General features: G+C 45.4%; 1 protein-coding gene across 14 annotated transcripts in view; it reads right to left on the bottom strand.

Moving 5' to 3' along the window:
• spag17 (sperm associated antigen 17) overlaps nucleotides 1-16,780 on the bottom strand; it is a 428,416-nt gene that overhangs the window by 155,023 nt on the left and 256,613 nt on the right. For all 14 annotated transcript variants that reach the window (XM_068040791.1, XM_068040788.1, XM_068040787.1 and 11 more), the window contains one exon: nucleotides 11,547-11,725. In XM_068040791.1, coding sequence (XP_067896892.1) covers nucleotides 11,547-11,725 — 179 coding nt within the window. The remainder of the gene's footprint in view (nucleotides 1-11,546; nucleotides 11,726-16,780) is intronic.

Below are 16,780 nucleotides of genomic sequence, written 5' to 3'. Positions count from 1 at the left end.
AAGTAGCAGGAGTGTTCTTCCTGTCGCCACATTAAAACTGTCCACTGTCAGCCACCACTTGCATGCCCCAACCCACCCCCACTTCTTGATTTCCCCTCAACCCAGCCCTGTCTCATTTGAGGTAAGTACAATGCTGGCTTGCTCTCTGGCTGATCTTCATCTTTGCACTGGCGCACATCCTTTTGAGCTACAGCATCAATCGCATCCTGATGATGCAAAAGGACCAATTTTGCATGGTCTTCTTACTCATTAGATTTGGTGTGGCCATCTGTAATTGGGTAGGAACCAGTTTCTAGGTCCAAATGCTATATTTCTTCAGAAAAGGTTGTGACGAGATTTGATGGAGGTGTTCAAAATGATGAGGGGTCTGGACATAGTAGATAGTAGATTCTATGTTTCTATACAGAAAGCAGTTGAGGCCAAAACATTGTATGTTTTCAAAAAGGAGTTAGATATAGCTCTTGAGTCTAAAGGGATCAAAGGGTATGGGGCAAAAGCTGGAACAGGCTACTGAGTTGGATGATCAGCCATGATCACAATGAATGGCCGAGCAGGCTCGAAGGGCCGAATGGCCTACTCCTGCTCCTATTTTCTATGTTTCTACAGGGAGAAACTGATCCCATTGGAAAAGTTGAGAATCAGAGGACACTGATTTAAGGTGACTGACAAAAGAATCAGAGGTAACGTGTGGATAAGCTTTTTTATGCAGCGATGGTTAGGATCTGGAATACACTGCCTGAGAGTGTGGTGGAGGCAGATTCAATCATGGCTTTCAAAAGGGAATTGGATAATTATCTTGGTAGATAAAATCTGCAGGGCTGTGGGGAAAAGGCAGGGGAGTAGGACTCGTTGAGATGCTCTTACGGCGAGCTAGCACAGACATGACGCACTGAATGGCCTCCTTCTGTGCTGTAACCATTTTATGTACCAGCATGGTAAAACTGAATGCAAATAATGCCACCATGTTACTGCTGTTAAATATTGTTAAATGGTAGCAGAAAGCCCTTTAAAATGTAATCACCCCTCCAGGAGTGCCCCATACAATGTAAATTTTCTTTAAAAGGCAATCCTCTGGTAAATACTGCATTACAGGCAGCCAAACCCACTCTGATGGTGTAGATATTGAGGCCTGCAGTAGCTATTTTCTGTGGCTCCGATTCTCAAGGATGCAAAGCTAATTTTACCCTAGATAGCTACCAAAGTGGAAAATCTCAGTCAACTTTCTCTTTCTCTTTGACTATTTATAAGTCACACATCAACATTGTCTCCTGTCTTCTGTACGTTTCCTAGGATCTCTGTATAACTCTTAAAAAGCTCCCTTTACCATTGCACCCAAATTCTATTTCCTACTTTTTATAGAGCCTGGGAAATGCAGCAAATGGAAGTGCCCACCAATAGGTTATTATGTAGGTATTGGAATTGAAAACATCCAGAAGGTGCTGTAACATGTGTTGGTGAAAGAGATGCTGTTAGATGTGACAGAGAGTTCAGATGGGAGAATTAAATCCTTGGGTTAGCATGTGGATGGGTGGGATCTGACAGTCTGGGGTTGGGTTTGGGAGCAGAGCTCTGACCTGGGAGGACAACAAGGTGGAGGGCTGAGTCCAGGAGGAGTATGGAAGAGCAGAGGTTAGATGTTTACTTGGAAAGCTGATGTTTAGAAGGAGTACTGGATCTGGAAGCACCGGACAGAAAATTTTTAAATTGAGAAATCAAGGAAATTAGTGATTCTCTCCTTGGTTGCTTGTCTTTAAGTCAAATTATCTATTGGTCGGCTACTGTTGGAACGTTCACCTATTTTGGATATGGTCACAGGTAGGCAGGAGTGTATGGCATTCATCAAAGTGAATAGAACTTGTGGGCAGTACTGGGTATGCTATTGGGAAAATTACGCTGATACTGAAGCTGCATCAGTGGCGCAGTGGTTAGCACCGCAGCCTCACAGCTCCAGGGACCCGGGTTCGATTCTGGGTACTGCCTGTGTGGAGTTTGCAAGTTCTCCCTGTGTCTGCGTGGGTTTCCTCCGGGTGCTCTGGTTTCCTCCCACATGCCAAAGACTTGCAGGTTGATAGGTTAATTGGCCATTATAAATTGCCCCTCGTATAGGTAGGTGGTAGGGAAATATATAGTGACAGGTGGGGATGTGGTAGGAATATGGGATTAGTGTAGGATTAGTATAAATGGGTGGTTGATGGTCGGCACAGATTCGGTGGGCCGAAGGGCCTGTTTCAGTGCTGTATCTCTAAACTAAACTAAACTAGTTCCTAGCTCAGGCAGTAAAAAAAAACTTGCATTTATATTCATGACCACAGGTTGGCCCAAAGCACTTTACAGCCAATGAAGTACTTCTGAAGAGTAGTAAAATAAGTGTGAAGGCTTAAGCATATTCAGACTGCATTCAAGTTTTTTTAAAAAACTCGGCATAGAAGTGACTAACATTTATATAGCACCTTTTATGTCTTCAGGATGCCCCAAAGGGCTTTATAGCCAATGAAATACTTTTTGAATTGTACTCACTTTTGTAATGTAGGAAGTGCAGCAATTTGTGCATAGCAAGCTCACACAAACAGCAATTTGATAATGACCAGATAATCTGTTTCAGTTATATTGGTTGAGGGATAAATATTGTCCAGGACACCGGTAGAACTTTACTGCTGTTCTTCAAAATAGTACCATGGGATTATTTATGTCCACCTGAGAAAGATGGGGACTTGGTTTCACATTTTGGCTGACAACAGTGCAACACCTCCCCATTACTGCAATGCAGTGTCAGTCTAATTTTGTTCTCAAGTCTCTGGAGTGGGATTTGAAACAACAATTTTCTGACTCAGAGGCGAGAGTACAGCCCACGGTTAAGCCTCAGATAACATGCAACCTCTTGAGACACTGAAGTCACTCACGTGTAGGGGTCATGACAATAATTGGATCCAATTGGTGGAAGGATCCAACCTTTGGGAATGAAGCAGAATGGAAATGTGAAGTTCCTGAGAGACGGCCTATGTGGAGCAAAGTTGTTGGAGGAATTGGAAAATTGGATAGGCAAATCTATGAGAATGTTTTCAGTCTTCTGTCACAAATGTTGATTTATGTGTTATCAGGGCAGCTCAGAAAACTGAATTTTTTTGGTGAGGGAACTGATTACTTGAATTTATTGAATAGGAATCTTATTATACAGATAAAGGACTTGAAATTCTGATGAGTGGTGAGGAATTTAGGGCAGATTGCAAATACAATGTAGGATCTATCCATGTTGCAGTCCATTAAGTCTTTTGATGAAAATGGTGGCCAGACTAAAATGTGGTTGTCTTTCATTGGGTGCAGCAATGCAAATGATGGGTTTAGGATGGGATGATGTGACCTGCCTTAAGTCCCTTCAATTCCACCTTCCAGTCTACCCATGTAATGAACGCCTGTATTTAACAGACACGTCTTATCTTCTTTCTATTTCTGGGGTAGGCTTTCCATTAATAGCTACTATAAGCTCACTGACTCTTACAGGTACGTTTTAAATTACTTACTTACTCATTCACAGGTGGTGGGCATCACTGACCAGCATTTATTGTCCATCTTAAATTGCCTTTGAGAAGGTGCTTGTGAGTCACCTCTTGAACCGTTGCAGTCCGTTTGGTGAAAGTACTCCTAGAGTGCTGTTAGATAGGGAGTTCCAGGATTTTGATGCAGTGATGATGATGCTGCCCTTGGGCAAAGACAATTGGCCTCCAACAACTATAAGCATCTTCTTTTGTGTTAGCTAGGACTCCAGCCAATGGTGAGTTCCCTCACTACCATTCCCCACCACCCCCCCCCCCCCCCCACCACACACCCACAAATCCAACTCCCAGTGACTTCAATTCTACTAGGGTTCCTTGCTGCCACACTTGGTCAAACACTTCACCGCTGGAATTCATTTCTTTTGTCCATATTTAAATGAAACTTTAGTTCATTTTGCACACGACAACTTTAAGCCATTTTAAAAAGATTTCACTTGCTACTAAGGTGCTGTAGATTCAGGCAGATGTTGCAGTTCCCAGCACCTGTTAATGCAACTGGATAATATACTCCTGTGGCACTGGACTTGCCTGGTTCCATTCTTATCAATCTAATCAGAACCAGAGCATCATTTACAATGCCTTCTCTTCCTGCTCTCCTACCGTTACCTCTGGTGTCCACCAAGGATCTATCCTTGGCTTCTTCCTATTTTTCATCTACATGCTGCCTCTTAGTGACATTATTCGAAGGCACACCGTTAGTTTTCACATGTACGCTGATGACACTCAGCTTTACCTCACTACTAATTCTCTCAACTACTCCACTATTGCTAAATTATCAATCTGCTGATCTGACATCCCGTATTGGATGAGCAGTAATTTCCTCCAATTAAATATTTGGAAGACTGAAGCCATTGTTTTTGGTCCCTGCTCCAAATTGCGTTCCCTAGCTCCTGACTCTATCCCTCTCCTTGGTAACTGTCGGAATCTTACCCAATCTGTTCGCAATCTTGGTGTCATAGTTGAGCCTGAGATAAGCTTCTGACCACATATTTGCACCATCACTAATATTGCCTATTTCCACCTCTGTAACATCGGTCAACTTCACCCCTGTCTCAGCTCATCTGCTGCTGAAACCCTCATTCATGCCTTTGTAACCTCTAGACTTGACTATTCCAATGCACTCTTGGCTGGTCTCCCACATTCTAGCCTATGTAAACTTGAGGTTATCCAAAACTCTGCTGCCCATGTCTTCAATTGCACTAAGTCCCATTCAGCTCTCACCCCTGTGCTCACTGACCTACATTGGCTCCCGGTCAAGCAAAGTCTTGATTTTAAAATTTTCATTCTTGTTTTCAAATCTTTCCATAGCCTCACCCCTTCCTATCTCTGCAATCTCCTCCAGTCCCACAACTCTCCAAGATATCTGCACTCATCTAATTCTGGTCTCTTGAGCATCCACAATTTTAACCACTCCACCATTAGTGGCTGTGCCTTCAGCTGCCAAGGCCCGACGCTCTGGAATTCCCTTCCTATACATCCCCATCTAGCTACCCTCCTTTATGGCACTCCTTAAAACCTACATCTTTGACCAGGATTTTGGACATCTGACCAAATGGCATGAATTTTACCAATTGAGTGGACGGCCTGATGTCAAGCAGAAATGTGGGTTGGCAGGAGTGCCATGGGATTTTACCAGCAACAGCCAATTAAAGGCCTTTGGGAGTGCTGGCCAATTAATGGTGGTGGGCGGATCCTAGTGCTGGAAGCCCTCATGTAGCCACCATTTTAAAGGCAGTCGGACAGGTTGAAGACAGAGACAAGAAGGAGGGGGGTCAACAGCAAAGAAAGCAGCAGAGGAAAGGCATCAGAATGAGGAAGGGTCACTCCATAATTCAGCGACACCTCCCTGGAGGCTTTTTTGCAAGCAGTCAGAGAAAGAAGACAGGTCCAGTTTCCAGCAGATGGGAGTAGGAGTCCGGCAAAGCTCACCAAAAAGGCATGGCTGGTGGTGGTAGACATCATAAGCAGCTGAGGGGTCATTGCAGGAACATGGATCCAGTGCAGGATGAGACTTAATGACCTGCTGTGGTCTAGAAAGGTGAGTTGCGTTTAAAGTTTCAAACCGAAAGCCCAACATGAATTAAAAGGCACCCTGAAAAGTGAGGTCAGGTGGTAGAGACATGCATGGGGCACACTAGGCACCAACATATACATTGAGGCACCCAGTTCACATGCACCTGAGTATCATGGATGAATGCTGAATTGTGATGGCTGAATGCCACCCCAGCAGCACAGTGTTGCATGTTTACCATGCCTCAGAGTGACTAGCACAGATGAGACACTGTCTATGTCTATGCTTCCAGGAGTAGCATACTCAGAATGCCAGGGAATATCAACACACTGGAGGTGGAATGGCACTGATGGAGGAGGAGGCCATGGAGATCAGATGGGTCACTGCAGAGCAAGGCAAGTCATAGAGAGATACAGCACTGAAATAGGCCCTTCAGCCCACTGAGTCTGTGCTGACCAACAACCACCCATTTATATACTAATCCTACATTAATCCCATATTCCCTACCATTGTCCTACCACCTACCTACACTAGGGGCAATTTATAATGGCCAATTTACCTATTAACCTGCAAGTCTTTGGGAGGAAACCGGAGCACCCAGCAGAAACCCACATGGTCACGGGGAGAACTCGCAACCTCCGCACGGGCAGTACCCAGAACCAAACCCGGGTCGCTGGAGCTGTGAGGCTGCGGTGCTAACCACTGCACCACAGTGCCACCCTGTGCAAGCTCCGGAGTGAGTAAAGTGATGGTTGCGCCCAACATTCCCTAGACCATGTGCGGCCTGTGGCACTTGCCTGGGCCTTTCATGTCACTTGAAGCTCTTGACCAAGGGGGGGCACCAGGGCTTGGTTGAAGGAGCAGCTGTTTTATTTAAATCATGTCTCTTCAGCAAGTACAGCAGCAGATGAAGAACAGATCAGGGCTTCTATACTGGAAAGCTCACAGGATGCGATGGGTGTCACTTTATTCCTGCACACCCCCCAGCAGCACAGATACACTCACGTTAGTGATTGGTAGAAGGATTAGAGGGGACATGAGGAAAAACATTTTCACCCAGATAGTGGTGGTTGTCTGGAATTCACTGCCCAGATCGGTGCTGGAGGCAGAAACCCTCAACTCATTTAAAAGGTGCCTGGACCTGCATTTGAAGTGCTGTAACCTGCAAGGCTACAGACCAGGTGCTGGAAGGTGGGATTAGATTGAGCGGCAAGTTTTTTCAGCCAGCGCAGTCATGATGGGCTGAATGGCCTCTTACTGTTCAGTAACTTTTCTATGGTTCCATAGTTCAGTGGGCTTTGTTGCGTGTGTAGAATGGGTGGCACAATCTGGTGAGCACTGCACAAAAGCGCATGAGGTGATAATGGAGGCAGTAACAGCTGTGGCCACTTTCCATCAGAGGAGTAAGGAGAGGCTCAGAGATACTCAGCTCCATGCAGAGACTTGGCATCATCAGCAAAGCAGAAGATACTTCAGCAGCAGCATCAAATGTGTGAATGTTGTTGGAGTTTCCAGAGGCAATGAAGAGCCCAAGGAGTCCATCCATGTCATGAGTGGTTCCATATTTCCAACCTGTGAATGCATGGCATCCTCCATTGAGAGAGTAGCAACCCTCATGGAGAGACACATGGTGCATAGCATCAGGCGGATGCAGAGGGTGTGCACAGAATTCCATAGCGTGGCCTCATCCATAAGGTCTATGGAGTGATGGGTGGGTGAGATGGGTCAATCAAGTATCTCCCTATTGCCAGCAGCTGAACAACTCAAGACGGCGATGGGAGAGCATGGGGGGCCTGAAAGGGCAGAGGAGAGACAGGCTGAAGGCAAAGGGGGCTTTGATAGCTGAAGGCGGATACTCGGCCCCTTTATAAAAGCAAAATAATGCAGATGCTGGAAATCTAAAATATAAACAAGAAATGCTGGAACCACTCAGCAGGTCTGGCAGCATCTGTGGAGAGAGAAGCAGAGTTAACGTTTCGGGTCAGTGACCCTTCTTCGGAACACAAGTTCACTGACCCGAAACGTTAGCTCTGCTTCTCTTTCCACAGATGCTGCCAGACCTGCTGAGTGGTTCCAGCATTTCTTGTTTTTATTGCTCGGCCCCTTTGATGGTAACATCGATACTGCGTGCTGACTGAGATGGTCCTTGCACAGATGCAGATGGTCTTGAATGTGCTGGGCCCCAGTCGGGCTCAGGTACCCAGAAGATACAGGCCACAACCATTTAATGCACCAGTGCAAGAAAGGCAGCAGCCTACCTCCACACCAACTCCAGGCGCAGTGAAGCACCCCATGGAAGTGACCGTAAGTGAGCATGTAAATGCATGGACTAGTACTTGGGTTTCACTGGGTGATAATTTGTTAAATGCAGGAGCATTTAATGTTTAATAAGAGTTAAAAGTCTTGACATTCAATGTATAATGACGTGTTTGTATTTTGTTTCAACAGTTGAGAGTGATAGATGTGGAATCAAATAGATGGATGGCATGTAAAAGTGAGGGCCTCATGAGCATCTGTGCTGACAGAAGGCCTTGGCATATAGTGAGAGATGCTAAGGGTCTCTCATGAAAGGTCAGCAAGGCCACCTTTGGGAGAGAACTTCCTGGTTTGGTGGCACTTTGCACTTGTCCTCATGTGAAGCTTTTGCTGATCAGAGGGTCGCGAATCTCCCTGCCGCGCATGTCACTGTCCTGTGAGCTGGGCTCCATGGCACCATCTTCTTCAGCTGGCACCTGTTGAGGTGCCACATGCTCACCTCCTCCTCTGAGGATGTGATTCGCTTAATGTCTTCCTCTGGCTCCAGCACTACACTCCTCTGGAGCACCAGGTTGTGTAATGCACAGTAGACGACAATGATATTCCCTCATAGCTATCGAGGCATTTAAACCTCATCTTTAAAAGGCCAATGGCCTGCTCAATAGTGACCCTTGTAGTCAGATGGCAGCTGTTATATGTGCCCTTTGCCTGTGTTGGGGTTGTGTACAAGCCTGCATTTCCAAAACAGTTGAATTGGAAATGTCAATTGGTCTTAACTGGTTTTTTCTGGTCTCAACTGTAAGTAAGTGGTCTCCACTGATGGTGTCTGCTTACAGCTGGGATAAAAACTCCTGTGGATGTGTATGGTGTGCAGTTTATGACATTCTGTACGCGGAACAGAGTTGGGCAGATGATGAAAATAGCGGCACCGGCCACTTTCCCATTGTCGTTCCCGCCAACAGCGAGTTTCATCAAGGTGAGGGAAGCCGGCCCAAAGAACCTGCCCGATCTGCTAATAAGTCCAATTAAGGTAGTTAAAGAACTGATTGAGAGCTTGTAGAGGGCCATGTTGAGATTTTGGTGGGGGCACACAGGCTACATTCTGGGTCGGGGCAGACTAGTTGCATAGAGGCGGCACACAGCGGGGAGCCAGTCATGGCCACCCCAAGAAATTAGGTGGGTGCATAAAAGTGAGAATAGATCAGAGGGTGACTTCACTACTGGCTTCTTCCAAGGATTAGCTGCGCACTTTGGTGGCGTTTTACAAACGGCTGCATCTCGCAGGTTACTGATCTCCTCTTTGCGAAAGTTGGGCAGTCCATTCAATTCCAGACAGATGGGGCCTCGCAGACACAAAGGGCAATGGGTTTCACCTTACCGCTAGATTTCCCCAGGTGAAGGGCACCATGGATTGCACACGTGACCATCAGGGCACTGACTGACCACCGAGTGATATTCATCAACAGGAAGGGCTTCCACTCCCTCAATGTTCAACTGGTCTGTGACCACAACAAGCGCTTCTTGCATGTGTGCGCTCACTTTACTGGCAGCTGCATTGACTCCTTCTACCTCTATTTTATAGTTAACTGGTTGTGTGTGTGTGTGTGTGTGTGTGTGTGTGTGTGTGTGTGTGTGTGTGTGTGTGTGTGTGTGTGTGTGTGTGTGTGTGTGTGTGTTTAAAAAGGGAGTTTTCATATTTCAATCCATGCTTCGTAACTGGATAAGTCTTGTTTTACAATAAACTGACAGTTTTGTTGTTTATTGAAGAAACCTGGTTGGTGTACTTTATTATGGGATAAAGAGTAGAGTATATGATTGACCATATTGGTAACTGGGTAAATATTTAAATATATGTTGTGACCTGTGGAGAAGTGGAATTAGAAAAGACAATGCACTCCTCCCACCTCGGTCGTAACAATCACAATAAAATTTCAACGAATAGTGCAGTCAAGAGTGTTTTAGCTTCACTGCATGACCACAGCACACACGACAAAGGTAATTTTCACTCGTTAGTGGTACTTATCTGAACACTTTTCACAAGTTAATACTCTGATCTCAAATGAAACAAGTTGAGCCAGAAACCAGTCTAACTGGTCACAACTGTAAGCAATATAATTTTCAACTGGAGCCAGGTTGACTGGTATCAACTAGATCCAATATAATTTTCAACTGGAACAAGTACAAAGGTCAACTGGAACCAGGTCAACTGGTTCAGTTGTCCAAATTTCCATGGTCAACTGGCTCAAGTGGACCAGTTACACATGGTTTGGATTTATGGGGGGAGTCAGTGAATACCACCTGTCCCACAGGATCTAACCACGAAGACATTCAGGTGGGCTGAAGAGCTGAGGCAATTGGCAATGTTTAAGGATATAGAAGTGTGGCAGCTTCCAAGAAACCTTGTACACACCTATGCGACTTGTTCACGGTGGTCACAGACAATTTGAACATTGACAGAGTGGGACCTTTTCCTGCCTGGCTGCTCTGAGGGAGCCTTGATGGCCATCTGAGTACAGTCAGTGACCCCCTTGGACCTGGGGAAATCCAGCCATGGCCCCGAAACCAACTGCCCTCTCAGCCTGACTGGCCTGCTTGGTTGTGAACTTGATATACTGGCCAGCCTGATGGTACATGGCACCTATGACCTCCTTTATGCAGCAATGGGCCACTAACTGAGAGATGCCACATAGATCTCTAGATGCTCTCTGGAACGAACCAAAGGTGAAAATGTTGAGTGCCAATGTCACCTTTAAGGCTACAGGCACTGGGTGGCCGTCACACCCTGGCATCAACTCCTGCTCCAGTATACTGGACAGCTCCACCACCATCTCCCTGGAGAGACACAATCTTCAGAGACATTAGTGCTTGGACATCTCCATGAAGCTGGGCCTCTGACGACACACCCTTTGAGCTGGATAGTGCCTTCTGCGACCATGAAACTCCCGTCTTGCTCCCATGCACCCTCCTCATCCATGTCCAATGGTCTCCTCGTTACTGGAGCTCCCCTGGCCACTGCACAGCTGTTCCTTCTCACTGGAAGAGTGAAAATCTGAAAGCATTGACCCCATAGCCAGATGAAGTCTCCACTGCAATGAGCCTCTCAAGAACCTTGTCCTGCCTCCAGTAATAGTTCTAGACCTGGGAAATGCCCTTCCACTAGCAGTACTTCACTTTGGCCCTACCATCTGCAGTGCCTTCAAACTTAATAGCATCACCTCTTGAAGGCACAGCCTGCAGACAGCTTCAAGTATGGCTGCCAGTTCCCTCTGCAACTCAGCTGGTGGTGAGATCTTGCTTCATTTGAGTAGGCGAGGCTCTGCGCATCCAATGCACCTTTGGTAAAATACATGACAATTGGTTGTTTCGCAACCTTAATTACCTGAATGCCACTGATCTGTCTGCTGCCCTCATCTGGTAAAATTGGTTGTCAACAGGATGATGTCAGGGAGTTGGCCCAATGTGGGCCCACGCCATTTTCCCGGCCCCCTACCATTTCCATTCCCACCTCTTTAGGACCAGTAAAATTCTGCCCAATATCTTCTTTTCTGGCTCGGTGTCATTTTTAATTTTATAATGCTCCTGTGAAGCACCTTGGGGCATTTTTTACATTAAAGTCACTATATAAATATAAGTTGTTGAAAATAACTTCAGCTGAGCATAATTGAAAATTGGGAAATAGTTTTTAATGCTTTATTCAGATATAATTGAATAAATCAATAATGTATTACCTCAGTGGATCCATCCATCATGTATTTTACCACAGTTCCCTGAAGTGTAATGACTCTCGATGCCTCCTGCATGACAGGCCATTTCCGTGCTGCCTCGCAGGGTTGGGTGCCTTTAGTTTTGATGGGATAACTCTGACGCAGCAGTATCCTCTCTTCAGACATATCTTCATCTTTTATACCTTGAAATATGAACCAAAGTTGACAATGTGTGAATATTTAGGTACAAGTAAACTTATGAAAAGTAACCGTCGCTTGCGAGCAGGAAAATTAAAATGAGGTTTTGTTTTTTAAAACTACAACAAATTTGTGTAGCAAAATTGGTTATAAATATTCTGCTGCATTCTCAGAGACATGCATTGGAAGCTGCCCACATAGAGGGATTAAAGGTTTCTTCTTCTTGACTGTAGTTGCTAAGAAGTTTTGGTTGTGTTTGGAAAATTGAGATTAGAGCATGTGCTGTAGACAGTTATGCATTACATTTGAAGCTGCAATAATCAGGGCACCTTTCTGTCAAACTTTCTGAATGTGTTAAGTTTGTTCTTTACCTGCACCAATAAGACACTCCCAGTTACTCTGGACAACAGAGTTCTTAGGAGGATGCCCCTCTGACTCAAAGATAGTGGGCTGGATTTTCCAGGCCTCCCCTGACATTGGGGGTTGTGGCAGGGGGGCCTGGAAAATGCATCTGGGAGAGCCCTACCTCGGGCTTCGACGCCGGGAAAGCCCCATATTGCCAGTGACAGTGAGGCCTCATGGCATACTCCCTGCCCCCACCACTCAGTGATGGGTCCAACATTACCATAGTCAAAAAAATTTTAATCAATGAATTAAATACTGAGCCACTCCCACCGTCCGTTCCGGTTCCATATTGGTGGCGGCAGCCGATACTCCGCACCTTCGGATCTCCATTTGGAGGGGGATCAGGTAAATATTTCAGTTTGGGGGGCGGGAACGGGAAAAACTATTCTGATTGGTGGAGGGGATGGTGGGAAAGGGTTGAAGGTAAAAGTTTATGAACTTTGGGGGGGGGGGAAGGTCAGGTACATACAGTAGGTATTTTGGGGGGGGTGAGAGGACAAGGAATGAACTAAATGGATATTGGGGGGATGGGAGAGGTGACAGAAACATTTCTTCAATTTTTTACATTAAATCTAAAGTGCATATTCCTTTAAAAATGTAAATTATATGTAGGGGCTTGAACCTCTTTAAAAATGGCATCAGTGCCTGTGCAGTGGTGCCGGATGTCGTTGACAGGGACGGACCGTCCTCCCCTTGCACGTCATCGGGGGGTGGAGGGGGAGTGGTCTGCCCTGGCCATGTAAATGAGCCTATGCGTTTAATATCGTGGTGGCTCCACTGAGTAAAGACCGCGCATGCGGGCCACCATTTTCTACGGCTGCCACCAATTAAAATGCAACCCAGTAACTCGCTTTTTCTGCACCTAAATTTTATCTCTGAAAGGGGTAGCCCTCCCTCTTTCCTGATCTATTGTACTACCCTCAGTCATTTCTTGCAGTTCAGTAAACTAAACTTCTGCAGCAAACCTCAAATTACCAAAACCTATGAATGATTCTTTAAGGCACTGCAGCAGCTGTTTAAGACTAATGCTGCACTAAAAATTCTGTTCCCTGGTCTGCATGTTTTCAGTGGATGATCCAGTCTGCAATGGAAGTTACTTAAATGAATTGACTTTGCAAAAAGTCCACTCCACACACCTAAGAGGAACTTGCACATTTCCAGGCTTACTGTCACTATGCCCATCAAGAAATTGGATCCAGTGGGGTTGATTGCTTCTAATATATGTTACTGCAAAATTTGCTGTGCATGACACTCACAGACTCAGCACCACAACTGAAATTTTCCTTTCTATTTGCTCGGTATAAAGTTTATACCAAAAGCAATTTATGTCATCTTAATTGGAATACAATGCAACAAATTCAGTGGTAACATCAAAGCTATCAGAAGGCAGCCACGAATGGCCTTCTCAAAAAGAAACTTTGGAGAAAAAACACATCGGAAGTTGGGGTGGGGGAAGGTATAACAACCAATGAGCCATAGGACAGATGAAAGACTGTAAATAAATATTGAAATTTGGAAATTATCAATAACTTTCTCCAAAAGGGAGCATGTCACCTAATAAAATTCTTCTTGGTTCTAAGCAATAAAAGTTCAAAATCTAGATCAAATCATATGATTCAGAGGAGCTGGACAAAGTTCTGAGAATCAGCCAATAAGAGAAGGTAGATGGAGGGGGGGTACTTCAATTTCTGGTATCAATTACTGCAGGCTCCTGGAGTTTGCTTTATTGATTTTAGGGATCAGAGAGAAATTTCCCACAATTTATTCCTAAATTGCTTTTTTTGCCTTTCCCAGCAGATTGACGGAAGTTTTATCTATTAATGAGGTAAACGGTTAAGAACAGCCCTTTTCAAACTTCCAGGCTATGAAATTCAAATAAGACAGAACAGTATGGATCAGTCCACTTGATTGAAGGCCCTGTCATTGGAATAATTATCCATCATCTCTACCAATGCACTGTCACTGCAGAATGTAATATCTAAAGGACACACTGTAGCTACTCACCAAGATTACTTTGGCAGCACCTCCCAGCCCCACAACTTTTATCACTAATAAGAAAAAGAGCAGCGAGAAAAGAGACCAACACCTGCAAATTACTTTACAAGTCCTGCAATATGCTGACTGAGACAGATTTACTGGTCAAAATCCTAGAATTCACTTCATTGTGGGAACACCATCGGGACAACAACTGAGTTCAAGGAGAAGGCGTATATCTATTTTGTCAGAACAGATAGGGATCAGCAAAAAATGTGACTTTGCTGGCATCACCGATATAGAACAAAGAACAGTACAGCACAGGAACAGGCTGTTCGGCCCTCCAAGCCTGCGACGATCTTGATGCCTGCCTAAACTAAAACCTTCTGCACTTCCGGGGACCGTATCCCTCTATTCCCATCCTATTCATGTATTTGTCAAGATGCCTCTTAAATGTCGCTATTGTACGTGCTTCCACCACCTCCCCCGGCAGCAAGTTCCAGGCACTCACCACCCTCTGTGTAAAGAACTTGCCTCGCACATCCCCTCGAAACTTTGCCCCTCTCACCTTAAACCTATGTCCCCTAGTAACTGACTCTCCCACCCTGGGAAAAAGCTTCTGACTATCCACTCTGTCCATGCCACTCATAACTTTGTAAACCTCTATCATGTCGCCCCTCCACCTCCGTCATTCCAGTGAAAACAATCCGAGTTTATCCAACCTCTCCTCATAGCTAATGCCCTCCAGACCAGGCAACATCCTGGTAAACCTCTTCTGTACCCTCTCCAAAGCCTCCATGTCCTTCTGGTAGTGTGGGGACCAGAATTGCACGCAATATTCTAAATGTGGCCTAACTAAAGTTCAGTACAGCTGCAGCATGACTTGACAATTTTTATACTCTATGCCCCAACCGATGAAGGCAAGCATGCCGTATGCCTTCTTGACTACCTTATCCACCTGCGTTGCCACTTTCAGTGACCTGTGGACCTGTACGCCCAGATCTCTCTGCCTGTCAATACTCCTAAGGGTTCTGCCATTTAATGTATACTTCCCACCTGCATTAGACCTTCCAAAATGCATTACCTCACATTTGTCCGGATTAAACTCCATCTGCCATTTCTCCGCCCAAGTCTCCAACCGATCAATATCCTGCTGTATCCTCTGACAATCCTCATCACTATCTGCAACTCCACCAACCTTTGTGTCGTCTGCAAACTTACTAATCAGACCAGCTACATTTTCCTCCAAATCATTTATATATACTACAAAGAGCAAAGGTCCCAGCACTGATCCCTGCGGAACATCACTAGTCACATCCCTCCATTCAGAAAAGCACCCTTCCACTGCTTCCCTCTGTCTTCTATGACTGAGCCAGTTCTGTATCCATCTTGCTCACCTCTGATCCCGTGTGACTTGACCTTTTGTATCAGTCTGCCATGAGGGACCTTGTCAAAGGCTTTACTGAAGTCCATATAGATAACATCCATCAATCATCTTCGTCACTTCCTCAAAAAACTCAATCAAATTAGTGAGACATGACCTCCCCTTCACAAAACCATGCTGCCTCTCGCTAATAAGTTCGTTTGTTTCCAAATGGGAGTAAATCCTGTCCCGAAGAATCCTCTCTAATAATTTCCCTACCACTGACGGAAGGCTCACCGGCCTTTAATTTCCTGGATTATCCTTGCTACCCTTCTTAAACAAAGGAACAACATTGGCTATTCTCCAGTCCTCTGGGACCTCACCTGTAGCCAATGAGGATGCAAAGATTTCTGTCAAGGTCCCAGCAATTTCTTCCCTTGCCTCCCACAGTATTCTGGGGTAGATCCCATCAGGCCCTGGGGACTTATCTACTTTAATGCTTTGCAAGACACCCAACACCTCCTCCTTTTTGATAATGAGATGACTGAGACTATCTACACCCCCTTCCCTAGGCTCATCATCCACCAAGTCCTTCTCTTTGGTGAATACTGATGCAAAGTAGTCATTTAGTACCTCGCCCATTTCCACTGGCTCCCCTTCTCTATCCTTGAGTGGGCCAACCCTTTCCCTGGTTACCCTCTTGCTCTTTATATATGTATAAAAAGCCTTGGGATTTTCCTTAATCCTGTTTGCCAATGACTTTTCATGACCCCTTTTAGCCCTCCTGACTCCTTGCTTAAGTTCTTTCCTACTGTCTTTATATTCCTCAAGGGATTCGTCTGTTCCTCGCCTTCCAGCCCTTACGAATGCTTCCTTTTTCTTTTTGACTAGGCTCACAATATCCCGCGTTATCCAAGGTTCCCGAAACTTGCCAAACTTGTCCTTCTTCCTCACAGGAACATGCTGGTCCTGGATTCTAATCAACTGACGTTTGAAAGACTCCCACATGTCAGATGTTGATTTACCCTCAAACAGCCGCCCCCAATCTAAATTCTTCAGTTCCTGCCTAATATTGTTATAATTAGCCTTCCCCCAATTTAGCACCTTCACCCGAGGACTACTCTTATCCTTATCCACAAGTACCTTAAAACTTATGGAATTATGGTCACTGTTCCCGAAATGCTCCCCTACTGAAACTTCGACTACCTGGCCGGGCTCATTCCCCAATACCAGGTCCAGTATGGCTCCATCCCTAGTTGGACTATCTACATATTGTTTCAAGAAGCCCTCCTGGATGCTCCTTACAAATTCTGCCCCA

The sequence above is a fragment of the Heterodontus francisci genome, chromosome 10, assembly GCF_036365525.1.
Source record: "Heterodontus francisci isolate sHetFra1 chromosome 10, sHetFra1.hap1, whole genome shotgun sequence".
Lineage (NCBI taxonomy): Eukaryota > Metazoa > Chordata > Chondrichthyes > Heterodontiformes > Heterodontidae > Heterodontus > Heterodontus francisci.
Note: the sequence above shows the minus strand (reverse complement) of the source record. Positions and strands in the feature narration are given on the sequence as shown.